General features: G+C 37.4%; 1 protein-coding gene across 2 annotated transcripts in view; it reads left to right on the forward strand.

The window, feature by feature from the left end:
* The first annotated feature begins 928 nt into the window (after positions 1-928).
* Positions 929-15,526, forward strand: part of efnb3a (ephrin-B3a) — a 41,801-nt gene continuing 27,203 nt past the window's right edge. The window contains exons 1-3 of one of the 2 annotated variants that reach the window (XM_048178098.1): positions 929-1,162; positions 1,812-1,967; positions 14,074-14,369. In XM_048178098.1, the coding sequence (XP_048034055.1) occupies positions 1,819-1,967; positions 14,074-14,369 (445 nt within the window). In that variant the 5' untranslated portion in view covers positions 929-1,162; positions 1,812-1,818. Of the gene's footprint in view, positions 1,968-14,073; positions 14,370-15,526 lie in introns of both variants that reach the window. The other variant, XM_048178088.1, reaches the window with a different exon arrangement.

Here is a 15,526-nt window from a genome sequence, read left to right on the forward strand (position 1 = left end):
TTTTTAGTCTTGTACAGATTTAGTCAGATTTTACTCCTGCTTTGCGGCTGTTCTCCACTATGAGGCAGCATCACACTTCTGCTTCAAAACCTCAGAGTATCATTGCATTGCATAAGATTCAGCAATGATTGGGTCTCAAACGTTTTATTTTAAACAAAATAAAATTGCTAAAGATAAAAAAAGAAAAAAAATTCATGCCACTTTTAGTTATTTGTTTGCTTTAGGAACAAATTTTAGGTTCTTTTTAGGTAAATCTACACCTTATGAACCACCATTTGATTCAAAGAACCAAGCATCACCCTTTTGTACCACATAGGACAGTTTTTAGATCAGACAAAGGGCGTAAGGTTTAAGTACACAAACCCTCTCCTGATACGCCTCGAGCTATTTGACTAAAGTTGAGGCAACTGGGAAAAACAGTACGTCTCATTGAAAAAAATTACAATGAACTGAAATCGACTCGAGCACTTCCAACCTCACAATTCATTGTATAGTTCTTTTGATTTGTTGGTCGTCGAGTTGTAGTTACTTTTACATTTGATAGTATTAAAAATACCTGAGAAGTGCTTTTCTCAAGACACATGCACAAACTCTCCTCCCCGTCAGTCACCGACACGCGCGCGCACCTCCAGCAGATGTTGCCATATCCGCGGTTTATAAGTAAATTAAAAAATAACCTTTTATTATCTAAATTATTGAAATAGTTTATTAAAAAATATTATTAACAAATTATTGTTTTGCTGAAGTTTGTAATTTAGCTGTCCTTAATCTAGACTTTATGTAATGTGTTTCTGTCATAATCAATGAAAAAAGCAGTAATACTTCCCCCATAATTCATAACCCCCAAACCTTTATAAACGAAAAACGGGGGTAATCTATTTAGGTTTGGCTTGTTATCAGAGCATGTTGCCTGTTTCTCCTGAGATCTGGCAACAATGCCGCCGGCGCGCGAGTCAAAGCGCGAGACTTTGCAGAGCAGCAGTGAATCGGACGGAGAGAACAACGCGTTGTTTCCATGGACTACAGGAATATCTCGTTTCTTGTTCCCTTCGTTTCTACGTTTGTTGCAATCGACCCTTACTGATTACTGCCACTTTAGTTCCTTTTAATGCCCTAAACCGGTTTTGCCTATTGCTTTTCTTGCCGGACTGTAATTCGTTGGGTAAGTTAAGTGCTGGCGGACATCATCACTGTTGTTTCAGGACTGGACATCATAATATCTTGGATATTAGATGAGCGAAAAGTTACATTTTGAACCTGCAGAAGGGTTTTCTGCTCCAGCTGGGAAGTACAACACGACTTTTGTCTGCCGAAGGACTGATTTTTTTTATTTATTTTTTTGTACCGGGTGGATGTTCATTTTCTCAGCATGAGTAAAAATACAACTTCAAGACATTGACAGAAATGCTAATGTTGCGGTTTATGGAGAACCATTTCTAACCAGTGGACCTGGCGCCCCGCATCAGTCTGCGTGGACTTTAAATCATTTAACTTCAGTACATGCACAATCATAATATTGTTGTAAATTCATCCCAAATCAGATTCATAAATTGACCATATGGCTTTGCCTTCTCAAATCTGACAATACTTAAGACTTTCAGTTGAGGTCATTGCCTCCTTTGAATGGAACAAAAGGAGGTTGATGTTTCTGAATCTGCTTTCTTTATACAAACATTCAGAGATTTGTGCTCCGAGTCTTTCAGATGTGGATGCTGCGGTCACACCATCTCCTCAAGTGCAGGGGGATCTATTGAAGTTCAGCCCTCCACCAGTCTTTTGTCTCTGTTAGGTCCCGTTCATTTGTCTTGTAGGAGGAACATGGGAGTCCAGACGAGGGGAGCCTGGGTGGCTATGGCGTTCTCGGACTGGGTCAGTGGATTGGGATTTCTCTTAATCTTCCTGATGATGAGTTTAGCAGTGGATGCGACCAACTTGGAGCCAGTCTACTGGAACTCTTTGAACCGAAGGTACGTTAGTCGTTGATTGAAAACTCATGCACCCAAGTTTTGCAACAAGCTCAGACTATGGATTTGAATCTAATGCCTCTGTAGTAGTGTGAAAAATACCATTCAAAATAAATTGCAATATTTGTCAATTCACATTCATGCACACATTTCTAGTTGGAACAGAATGTTGTACCATAGAAAGATGATTCTTGCCATTTTATTAATGTACATTTATTTTTGATTTACCATTAAAGGAGATTTGTCAAGGTAATTGAAAACCACATACAGGGGTCCTGGAAAACCTAAAAAGTTCTATCGTCAATTTGTGCTCCATGTTCTTAAGTTTTTCTTTGGCTTTTTTTAGTCATTATCCAGTCGACTTTGTAAAGTGATGGAAAAATCATGGATATAAGTCAGAAAGTGTGGGAAATTTGTACATAAAAATGGAACCCTAGTTGGGACAGGGGTGAGGGTTGGCCAGTCTAGTAAACGGATTGGACAGACACCATCGACTGTGAGAGACAGGGGGCATTTTCCGGCTGGCTGGTTCCCGATTATGGGTCGCGTGCATGCCCTCCCTAGATAAGGCAGTCATGCTTCACCCAAAGTGACACAATCTGCAAACCCACACAAAGGTCCTCTAAATTTTGTCCATGCTGAGGATGCTCTCTGGACAAGAGGAAAGGAGAACCCACATTAAGAAGAGCGTAAACCTTGAGTGAGAGACAGAATCAGGGATTCCCTCAACCCTGAGAAATAGATGATTAAATAAGTGGAAGAAAAAGTTCTGGTTAGTACACCATAAAAGAAGAACCTTTGAGAACAGAGAGATCCATACATTGAGCTTCACTCTGACAGATGGTAGAAATGAAATTAGAGAAGACAAACAGATCAGAGAGACAGAAAAGATAAACTAAAAGAGAGAAAAAAATAAGGTTGAGCAAAAGAACTTTCAACTTATGTAAAGAGAAGGAAATTGAGGGTTTGGGCAGATAAAGTCATATATAAAAAGAGATGGAGAAAGTCACTCATCCATATGAAAGAAATGTTCCTCTGATATCTGAAAAGGTCAACGTGTTTACTCACACCCCACCAGTCACATCCCTCTCAGGTCATCTCGCTCTCTTTTCGTTCATTCCTCCTCTCTCCTCATTTGCTCTCTCTCTCTCTCTCTCTCTCTCTCTCTCTCTCTCGCACATTTATGAACACATATGCATACAAGACACAGTTACACCAGAATATTAATAATATAATGTTTTTGGGGTTTTTTTAAATCATGAATAGCGTATTTTGGTTTCGTAATGTGAAATTTCTCGCTTGAAACTGAGAGGCAAAAAGGTATTGTGGGACTTGGTTTATTTTTTATTAATTGATTGGATCATGACATGATTGGAGAACAAGACTGAACGCAAGTTTGCTAAAGCAATTTGGTAATCGGTTAATATGACCTAATAGACCACAAGTCTGACGTTTTCAAACTGGGGTCCATGCAGGGGGGTCCATACAATTTAAAAAAAAAAAAAATTTAGTGCTGTTAATGTTAACTTGAAATATTTATTAAATATATTTAACACAAAAAAAATACAATATTTATTTTAAAAAGTGGTTTACAAATAAAATGAAATGAAAATCAAAAATACACTAAACTTAATACAAAGTAAATATTTTCCAGATATGTTTTATCATTTGCTTTGACTTCAGTACAGTTAGTAAAATAAAATCCAATTTAATTTTGCAAGCAATATTTTTTTCATAATTTCTTAAACCGTATAAATGGGTCTTTCGTACATGAAAATATAGCTGCTTTTATATTTTAGGAAGAGGATGTTGTTATATTTTGGGTTTTGAAAAAAAAAAAGTGATGTCAAGATTTATTTCAGAGAAAAAAAAACAACTTATTAATTTTATTAAAAGATTACAAAGGCAAACAGTTTTTGGAATAACTTGCAAAGATGCATAATTCACAGTAAGACCACAAATATGCATTAAAATGTAAACGGGATCAATTTTAACTTTTAACTTGTTACCTTTAACCTGACAACAAAATCTAAAAGGTCATGAGTCATGCACCTGATGTCTGGAGAAAAAACATTATAGTATCTCCATACAGTCTGTGCTGATAGAAAAAAATGATGTTGAAACGGGTCAGACAGGTTATGGGATGGAGGGGTGCGTGGGAGGAGAGGAGTGGATTTCGGCCCCTCAATGAGTGTAATCAATGGTGAGCACAGACTGTCTCCATGCATCGCTCCAGGGGAAGTTGTTGTACAACTCTCTGCCTAAAATGAACATTAAAAATTTAATCCTTCATAGCTCCCTCAATATTTAATGAATCAGCTGCTAATTGGAGCCAGATAAAAGCTTTCTTAACTGGGTTAAGCATTTCAAATTAAAACATTTTAAGTGTAGGAAAAGATACTTTGGAAAACTGACAGGCAGAGCACACAGAGCCTACATCAGATCTTCAGACTTTTGACCGTTTTACTGTGGTGCCGTAGTTTTTTTTTCTGGCAAATCTGTGATTGATTGCTTCTCCTTTGCTGAAAGATCTTGTATAGAGCCTTTCTAGGGACCGAGAGCAGAACGAGATTAAACATTGTTAGTGAAAGAATGGTTTTAGGATTCGTAAATGTGCTTCACAGTGCAAGACCCTCCCACATCTCCTAGCCATTTGTGTGTGAGAGAGTGTTTTTTAGAAGAGATAAGACCTCATGGAAAATGTTACATTGTTAAAAGAGAGATTGTGATTGTGGCATTAAATGGACTGAAAATGGAATTGTACCACTTGACCTCAGTTTCCAGGGGTGTGAGAGTGGGAGGATAATCCTCTACACTACACCCCTCCATTAGTTCATCATATGGACTGCTCCATCATCAGACAGGCAACAAAGCCATCTGTGAAGGGATTACTACCTCTATACACACTTTCTCTCTTGCACTTTTTCTTTCCGGGGTTAATGTCTTTCTCCCTTTCTGTCACATTCCCTTCACCTATTCATCTTCTTATTTTTTTTTTTTCGCTCTTCATTCATTACCTCATTCTTTTGTGTCAATGCGCTCTCTCTCTCTCTTTCCCAAAGGGTAATTTTATTGCTCAGAGGTTGCTCTTTCATAGCTCATAGTATCAACTTTATCTCAGATATTTCTTCTACGATTTCTTTGGGGAAATCCAAATTAGATCATTATTGGTGTACAGTAAGGAGATTAATATGGATCGCTTAGTCACGATACTTTGAAATGTTCTGAAACCTCCAGACTTGTGGGTAGGCAAATCTGACAACTTGAGTCTCATTAGTAATCATAGGTATTCGCACACAAAGTGTAGCGCACGTACATTTGCATAGATCCTGAAACATACATTATTAACATATCGACAGCATGTAGTAGACGGTAAGAATTTTATGTTTAAACAACTTTAGAAACATACAAATGTTTATGAATCATTTTAGGTTCCTAGACTGTTGAATTTATGGATTTAATACATTGATTTTTAAATAGTTAAATGGTTCAGTCTCATCTCATTTATTTAATGCATTTGACTAATTTGACATTATAATGGTTTTATGTGCCAATTTCAACTCAAAGAGTTAATTTCCCCAAGCCTAAACTTTAAAATGGTCAAATCAATGAAAAAGATTATCATTGAATCAGAATAGTAAAATGTAACTATACAAATACATTTGTAATATATCATTTAAAGTGTTTAGATTTTAAAATGTTTAGGATTCAAAAGCTGTGCAAATGTAAATACTTGTACATTTTAGATGTTGTGAGTACGTATTGTACGTTTCTGTCTATATCCAAACAAAAATGTGTAAACATTATGTATGAAAACCTACAATTATGTTAATGTGATCAGGCTGAATCTAAGCACAGTTGGAGACCTTGTTGAGATCTTTGGTGAAACGTTATAGACGCATAACAATCCTTGAATCATTTTCGCATTTGACAAACAAGATTTAAGCTGAATTTTCTGTTTACTTTATGTATTTATTATACATAAAGTAAACAGAAACCCCCCCCCCCCCCCCCCCATGTCTCTCATAAAGGCATTTGATTTATACCAGCAACCCTTGAAACTTCATAGTTTGACTTTTTGAGCGCTCAATTTCATTGTCATTTAGCTGGACCTGCCATCTTCGCGATGAAAACCTCCCTCTCTTGTTTCACTCATATTTAATTTTTGGTTTCAAAGGTGCGTCTCTGGCATGCCTTCAAAGCACTGGCATGATACTGCGCTGTGTGTGGAAAGCGTAATTACAGTTTTAAGATTACCCTGATGATGGTTCTGAACCGAGGGGGGTGGGGGTGGTATTACAGTGGACTTGCAGACACAAGAATTGCACTACACATCATCTGTTAACATCAGCACCCCTTGTGAAACACAACGTTTATGATGATGACAGTGATTTGTATCTTTCGCTGTTGTTCACTTTCACTGTATGTCATCCATGGGTTGAGAGTACACTGGATTGGGTTCTGATGTTATCCAATTTACTGGAAAAACTCATTCCTTCTCCTCTCTTCCTCTCTTTTTTTTGCCTTGTTTGCCATTCTCATATAGGTCGGATGAGCATTTATTGTTTCTAAAGGAAAAATGTTGGTAATTGGCAAGTGAATCATGAACAATAGATTGTCAAAAAACTCAATGAAGAAAAGTAAACAGACAGCAATGAGAACATGCATTTGTTTTTATAGACTAGATGCATCATGGCCATCGTGTTTTTAGCTGATGTCTCTCATTAGTAGGCCCAGACGGAGTCTTCGGACTTTCTCTGTGGAATTCGGCGGAATTGATTTAAATCTGTAAAATGTGTGAAAACGGTGGACCCACACACTTCCAGTCTGCAAAGATGTCAGTATACAAAACAGGCCGCTGAACATTTTATCCACAATCTTTAAAAAGAATCAGATTTGGTTAATTCCCCCATGGCTCGGTTTCGAACATGAAAACGGAGAGTTGAGAGAAAGCGAGAGAACAGATGAAAAGTGAGTTGGGAGTTATCCTCTCTCCCTGTGCCCTCCCCTCCCTCTCTTCCAAACAAAGGGAAGGTTATTTTTAGTGACGTTCATTTTTAATCATCTGAGTGTTTGGAGCTTGATGAGTCTTTTCATGTTGGGCTGAGGAGTCAGCGGCCTCTGGGCCCGTCGGCTCCCTGAAACTCCTCAACCTGACCAGAACAGAAGACCACCCAGATATGTTTTGTGTAGAGGTGCACAATATGTTGTTGGTCGATCATATTATTTGTCAATAAGCTGGAATATTACATCATTATTTTCAATATTGCACCATTTTTTTGTTGTAATGTGTGTCAGTGAAAAGTAGTTCAGTACTGTAAAATGGGGTCTTGTAAGCTCGACAATTTGATACTATTTTGTTGAACTCCATCTAGCTATTTTTGATCACAAAGACCCATCCTGTGTCAGTACTCTTTACGTGTGCATCTGAGGGCTTTCATGTACACCACTCTTCAAAAGTTTGGAGTCAGTTAGATTTTATTCAGCAAGGATTCTAAATGCTGTTGCTTTAATCTTTATATTCATCAAAGAATGTATCATGGTTTCTACAATAATATTAAAGAAGTGAAACTTTGATAACATAATTAATAATTGACAATATTACTGTTTTTGAATTTTTGATCAAATAAATGCAGCCTTGGTGAGCATAAGTAACTTTTCAAAAATGCTAGTGTACAAATGCTCACTATTGTATACTTGCATTCTACTAAGACCTTTCCAACAGTAAGACGCGTAACTATCTAATCTGTGTGATATTTTATAGATTCCTGTGACTGATCGTATTTTATTTATTGTGAAACAGAACACCTGTAGCACATTAAAAAGCCGTGTTTAAGAGTAGTCCAGATTGCATTATTGCAGATCAGAAGTTTTTTTTTTTTGTTTTTTTTTAGGTAGATGCTACAGTTGAATGTGTTAAAATGCAAAAAGTAAAATTACGGTTATCGCATTGGTCACAGCAGGCTGTTGATTGATTACCGTTATTGTGCCCAGAAGTTCCATATCTTTGCATTCCTAGTTAGTTTTAGGCTTTTGTGTTTGTTTTTGCATATGTGAGTCACTGTGGATTTGTGGCATGTGGTTCTCAACCACGTGGTAAGTGAGTTTCAGTCCGTCAGAGTTCAGGAATGTGTAAGTTATCTCCAGCCCTCAGCTAATTAAATAGCACTGATAAGAACATGAAACAACACTCTTCGAGCCCTTAAGATAATCTAGGTGCACTCAACAGGTCTTGACGACCGTAAACTCCACACCCACCAACACGCTTGCACACGTGCATGCATTTAAAGGACTACATACCTTTTTCTTTTTCTTTTTTAACAAAGCTCAATGTGAGTTACTGCAGTATAGACCCACATGGAATCAGATTTGTTTTGTGTTAGTTTATTAAATATTTTATTCTTACTCTTTGCTTCAGCTACTGATAAGAGTGCACTCATAGTTCAGCATAAAGGATTAGTTCACTTCAGAATAAAAATTTCCTGATATTTTACTCACCCCCATGTCTCCAAATTGCAGTTTCAGTGCAGCTTCAAAGGGCTTTACACGATCCCAGCTGAGGAATAAGGGTCTTGTCTAGTGACACGATCAGTCATTTTCTAAAAAAAATAAATAAATATGTATACTTTTTAAACACAAATGCTCATCTTGCACTGCTCTGCGATCCATGCATTATGTAATCACGTTGGAAAGGTCACGTGTGACGTAGGCGGAAGTACCGCGGTAAGGTGCAAAACTCCCATCTCATCTGACATCGTTGTTTTATCTTTTTTTGTAAAGAGCCTTTAACTTTGTCTTTGCATGTTCGCTTTGTAGACACTGGATCGGTATTTTCGCCTACATCATGCATAACCTTTCCAACGTGCTTACGTAATGCGTGCCACATCGCAGAGCAGTGCAAGATGCGCATTTGTGGTTAAAAAGTATTATTTATTTATTTTTTGGAAAATGACTGATTGTTTCGCAAGATAAGACCCTTATTCCTTGGCTAGGATCATGTCGAGCCCTTTGAAGATGCACTGAAACTGCAATTTGGACCTTCAACACGTCGTATCCCAGTGAAGACCACTATATGGAGAGTAATTCTGTAATGTTTTCCTCAAAAACCTTAATTTCTTTTCAACTGAAGAAAAGTCATAAACGTATTGGATGACATGGGGGTGAGTAAATTTTAATTCTGAAGTGAACTAATCTTTAACACCATTTACCATATTTAACACAATTTTATCTCAAAATCATTGCAGAAATAATAAAAAAGTTCTGAGATTCTGTCCGGACTTGGTATAGACTAATCCTAAACTTTGTGCAATCCTAATATTTGTGCAAAAAAAAAAAAAAAAAGTTTACTTTATTTACTGTATTATTTATAAGTTTTACTTTTAAAGACAATCTGGGTTTGTAACTTCAGGAGATCTGCACACACACAAACACATTCTTAGAGAACCAGGGGAAGGGAAATATCCCTAGTTTATGCAATTACAAAAATTATAATAAAATAGCGTCATTATATAAACTCAAAATAGAGGTAATTTTCCACATTGCTGCAGTGAGGTGAAGTGTAATCAGTGGTTTACCTCGTGGGTTTGTTTGAGTTTCAGCTCCATCAGCCTTTTGTTGCCTTGTGTGGCATGAGGAAACTTTTGTACTTGTGATTCTGCAGTGGTGAATCAATGATGAGTATAAACCTTGCAAATTCTGATCTATTGACATTAAAGTACTTAATTACTGATTTGAGAGGGTTTTTTTCTAGGCTGAAGAGTTATTTTTCCCATCTAAGAATGTGTTTCTTAAATTTCCATGTAAATGAAGATAAACATAGACATGCTGCATATTTTATACATAAAAAAATCAGTTTCAGATGGCTGAATATTAAAATCATGGAGAGTTCATGGAGATCACAGAAGGAGTGTTTCCAATACATATGTAGACATTTCTCACTTTGATTGTCTGTTTACTTCAGTGCAAAAGAAGGTTTGATTCAACTAAAAATTTCACCAAAAATCACCTTTTCCATGAATAAATATGTTTGCAAAATCTACCAACCCGAGAGAAAATTTGGCATCATCAGGCCTGTGAACCACTGCAAAGAACGCACGATATTTCTGCAATTCGCTTGAACCATGAACAGACAAAGACTGTCAGTTTCTTCAACAAGCAAAGCTGTTTTTTCCTGTGTAGAGGGAAGAGAAATGCATTCAGCTCGTCAACTGGTGATCACATCACAGAGAAATTTTGACATGTTTAAAAGCCTTTGAAAAATCAGTGTAGTGTAGTCAGAAACAGATGCAGCATGTTACATTTGCCTCCATCAGTAAAGTGTATTATGCTGAGATTTGATTTTTGTCCTTTGTTATTCTGGGGTGGTCTTGGTAATGGTCGCCGTGCTTCGTATGCCTCAGCAGGGGTCTGACAGCTCTCTGATAGAAATGTCTTCCGTTTGGACTGAAGAAAAACAGTTGGGATCTGCAGGGTGGCAGGATTTGAGGTTAACGTATCCATTTGCTTGAGCGTAAGGAAAACACAAGTATAAGATGAAATGTGCCATTGTCCTCTGTTGCGAAATTATAGGAGCCTTGCTCTACACTTTTGACTACATAGAATGTCCAAAAACGGTCATAATTTAGCATTTTGTGATCATTTTCTACCCTCTCTCTGACGCTTTTAACACTGACAGTGGTTTACAGCAGCCAAAAACCTAATTTTGATGATTATATACAGTGAATGTCCCCACCTGCTTTTGTCTAACAACAAAGATTATGCATGAATTTGGAATTATTACAATTATGAATTTCACTTCCTTTTCATTCTGTCGCATTATTTTGCTGAAAGCAAACTTTGGGAAGTCCAGCATGAGCTCATGGGAAAATGTTGTGTTGGTGTGAGTGAAGTGAAGGTTTGTTGATGAGTGAAAGGGGAAAAAGAGTCTGGATTCAAAGCTTCCGACGGCCTTAGAAACTCAAGGGCGGCCCAAAGTCACTCCATCTCTTCAGTGCAAGTGTAAAAGAGCCCTGGGATTCAAACACTCCAATGAGATGCATAAAACCAGCACAGAAACCCACAACGCCTCCCAAAAGTGACAGCATGTAATCAGGCCAACCACCTTTAACCTTTATCTAAACAGTGTGGGGTGAGTTCACTAACCAATCACAATCCAGTTAACCAGTAAAGAATGCCAGATTGCCCCCCTGTGCCTTCTATCGCACTCAATTAGGTAAATATATCACACAGACAAAAGGATTAAACAAGTCTCTATAAATAACTAAACATACAGACAGTCAGATGAACCCAGTTCATCTTAAATGGTCAGAGTGTTTGTGTGTGTGGTCATCATAATTCAAAGCCTTTGGTAAATTGCTTGGTTCAGTGAGCAGCACAATGTAAACACTGAAATCCTAGTGCGTGTTTTGCTCTAAACAGTGGTGTTCTGAGTTTTCGTTTGATAATATAAAGCGTCTGATTATTAGATAATGATTTTGCCCTCTGTCTGATCCCTTATGTTAGTAGCTAATGAATAGACCAAGATCACATTGGCTTTCGTTGCGTCTTGGTCACGTGTGTTTGGTGTGACAGACCACTGATTGAGGCCAAAACTCGGTGTGTTAATGGATATGTGTTGATACACAGATCAGGTGCTTTGCTCTCACATGATTTTAACTTTTTTCTCTCATCTGGCTGACTAGAGCATTTTTTTGGATCTATCCGTCTCTCTGTGCACTGGTGTCTTTAAACTGCGGTGTGGTTAATTGGAGTTTTGCTTGGATGTCTCAGCCTGATGGAAATGTCAAGCTTTAAACACTTAGCGCGAGGAGTGAGGGGCCTGCAAAATGCCTTTATCTGCAGTGGGGTTATTTGTGAGGTAAATTTTCAACTTCAGAACAAGACTCAGTCTCTGAATAGAGCTAAAATGTCAGTCTGGTAAATGCCACAGTTCTTTTCCTCAAAAGAATGGAGGTATAGGAGCTTTTAAGTGCTGTGTCTCAGCTTTTGGCCTTGGTTTGACTGAGAATGTACTATAAAATAATGAATAATTGTTTGTTGTGTCCCAAAGCTGTTTTTATGAAAGTGTGTGTATATATATATATATATATATATATATATATATATATATATATAATATATGATCTTGCCACATACACTCTTTTTTCTATTGATGGACTCTATCATTTTTTTTATTTATTTTTTTTATGCCAAGCTAATGAATTCTCAAACCCTTTTTATTTTCATTATGACATATTATTTAATATGACACTGTTTCATAACATGATAAATTAAGGACTGGGGCTGTCAAGCTCCAAAATAATAAAGTACCATAAACATACTCCACAACTTTTGGTACAGTATGTTCATGAGAGAAGTGGCATTGTTCTTTTGAGTTTTCTTCATGTGACATTGCACATAATTCGGTAAGAACTCTACAGGGAAATTCAGTAACCACTCTATAGGGACCAAATAGAGGTCTTATGTTTAATTTTAGAATTACTACATAATTTTTGGGAGCATCCGGGCCATCTTGCGACGGTCTTTATCTTGAGACGGGTTCTTTAAAAATAACTTTAAAAATTATGGCTCATTAAAAAACTGACACAGAGCAGTGAATTCCTGTCAACACTGGATGAGTTGAGTTGGTACTGTGTTGATGATAAGGGCCCATGACTTTTTAGAAGCACGGTCTTGCCGACCAATCGGAGCAAACTGTGCTTTTTGTATGGGGGGGCTTAATAGAGACAGGAACTAGACAGACTGGGAAGAGAGGTGCTGCAATAATGTAAAATACAATCAAACCAAAATTTATTCAGACACCTAGAACATTTCATTAATACAGTTTATGCACTATAGTTTAAAAAATGGTAATAAAATATGACAAGATCTCAGAGTTAAACTGTCAGAAAATATTAATCTTAACAGTAAGTGTCAGATAACACATAAGCAAAACATGGTCAGGTCAAAGTGTGAATATTTTTTGGTTCCAAATTTGTATCTTTGTATTTTTCACTGGCAGTCCACTGTATGAAGAATATTTGGGTATAATATGTCACAGTTTACTTAATTTTGCTATCCTCACTTACATAAACGAACTATATAGTTTCCTGCACCCACTAGTAAAAATATACCAAAAATATAAAAAATGTCTGAATAATTTTTGGTTTGACTGTAACATTCAGGCATGAAAATGTATTCTAGTAGACCCCCAAAACAAGGGCGTAATAGGTCCCCTTTAAGAAAGAAAAAAAAATATGTTCTGAAGAAAATATTTGAGAACTTAAGAAATTTCTAGAAATTTTTCTAAAAAAAATTTGTAATACTCCATCTTATGTCCAACTTGTGTTTTGAAACTTTGGCCATGTTTAGCATGAGAATGCAACTCAGTAACAGTAACAGTGTAAATAAGTCAAAATGCCTGAAATAGCATTAGACTTAGACCCCCCCTCCCCCCTTTAACTCATTGACTCAATGATCCAGACACAGCAGTTAACATCTCGGGGGAATGGGAAGATAATTGCTAAATAATAGCTTAAATTCTGTTTCTCGCACAAGTTGTCTGGACTACTTTTATGATGCTCTGATTGTTCTTTTGAGACCTTTTTGAAGCTTGGAAGTCCCCATCCATCATAATTGCATTGAAAAGCACAATTCTTCAACCAGCACAATTCTTCGACCAGCACAATTCTTCAAAATATCTTTATGCTCCACAGACGAAAGTCATACAGGTTTGGAAAGACATGAGGCATCATTCAGTAAATGATGACTGAAATATTCATTTTTGGGTGAACATTCCCTTTAAGCCTTTGGCTGCTCCCCAAAATCTAAGCAATTTCAGGTTTTATCTTTGAAGGCAAACGTGACCTCTACACATGCTCATTTTCATCACATTGGCAAGCAAAGCCACACATATGCCCTCTCACACACACTCCAGAACCAAAGGGCATGTATGTTTACATTTTTAGTAAAAAATGTATGAACAAAAGGGCAGTTCCGGCATCAAACAGGCCTTGCAGTTTCACATGCACGTACATGCAAGCAAATATCAGACTGTCAATCTCAGTTACCATGGAGATGATCATTACTTATTTGTCTGTCACTCATTTTTCATCTCTCTCTCTTTCTGCAGGTTTGGAGATGAGAGGGGCTATATAATCTACCCTCAAATAGGGGATCGTTTGGACCTTGTGTGTCCTGCCACAAGCCCTTTGGGGCCAAACTCTCCCCCTGAGTATGAGTATTATAAACTGTACCTGGTGTCGTCACGAGAGCAGGCCGACAGGTGTGAGGTGATGGGCGCCCCCAACCTGTTGCTCACCTGCGACAAACCCAACAGCGATATGAGGTTTACCATCAAGTTCCAGGAGTATTCGCCCAACCTGTGGGGTCACGAGTTCAAGAACTTACGAGACTACTACATTATAGGTAAGTGTGTGTGTTAATATCGTAATTACAAGAAACAAAGAGTGCAGTTTTGGGAGTGACAGCTAAATTTACTTGCAGAAGTCAGAAACACCATCCATAACCATATATATGATGTGTGTACAGAATGGGATTAAGCATTCGTAAAATATACTGTGCCTCCATTTTATTTATTTATTTTTTTCATCTAGCCATCATTTATTTTAAGGTTGCAGTGCAGTAATTAGGCACATGTATTCCAGGCATATTGTTCCTTGGTGTTCAAGTTGGTAACATAGTTTTAAGCTTTAATTAATTTTTCTATTATAACTTTTATCAGCTAACTATCAGCTAACTAACAAGCCAAATTAGGCCCACATATTATATCATCTTGTGCCCTCCTCAAATGTTAGGAGTAATTTATCCTCTCATATGACCTACAAGTCAATTTTTAACTTTCTGCATTTTGGTTTTAAAGGTGCAGTAGGTGATCTGGCAAATGCTAACATTAGCCTGCTAGCATTGAAATCATACGATCCCACCCTCTCTGCAAATTGCCGTCCAAAGCCACGCCTCCTCCAAAACACATGAACACGCACTGACACAGCTGCTCTCAGCAAAGTGTAACAAGAGACGGCATTAAACTACCTCATGTCTCAAAACACATAACATTACAATAATAATGAATGTAAACAACTTGTAGAGCTTGTACCTGACTGCTGCAGATTCATTTCGGTGTTGATACTGTTGACATGGATACGCATAATTCCGAGTCTGACTGAACAGCTCCAGTTAGAACGTCACTGGTTGCATACGGTAGTTATGGCGTGAATGCAGAATAAGCCTGTTGTTTTGATTTGGTAGGAACTGTTAAAGGTGGCTGCTGTTTGTTTGCGGTGCTCCGTGACTGAGGTCTGTCTGTATAAACTCTGCATAGCATGAAACGCGCTAATGATGTCTGCGCGAACAGGGTGCCTGAGGGTATGTAAAAACATACATTGACAGGCAGGTAGGACATTGTATTATTTCATTTGGACCGAATATATTAATTGGATGAATATTTTATGGTCCTACGCCCTTCCACAGATGATATACATTTATAAAAATAAATTTAAACCATAATGATTACTATCAGGATATCAAGATACTTACAACCAGTATAACAAAAAAATGTTCACCAT

The sequence above is a fragment of the Megalobrama amblycephala genome, linkage group LG2 (genome assembly GCF_018812025.1).
Source record: "Megalobrama amblycephala isolate DHTTF-2021 linkage group LG2, ASM1881202v1, whole genome shotgun sequence".
NCBI classification, from domain to species: domain Eukaryota; kingdom Metazoa; phylum Chordata; class Actinopteri; order Cypriniformes; family Xenocyprididae; genus Megalobrama; species Megalobrama amblycephala.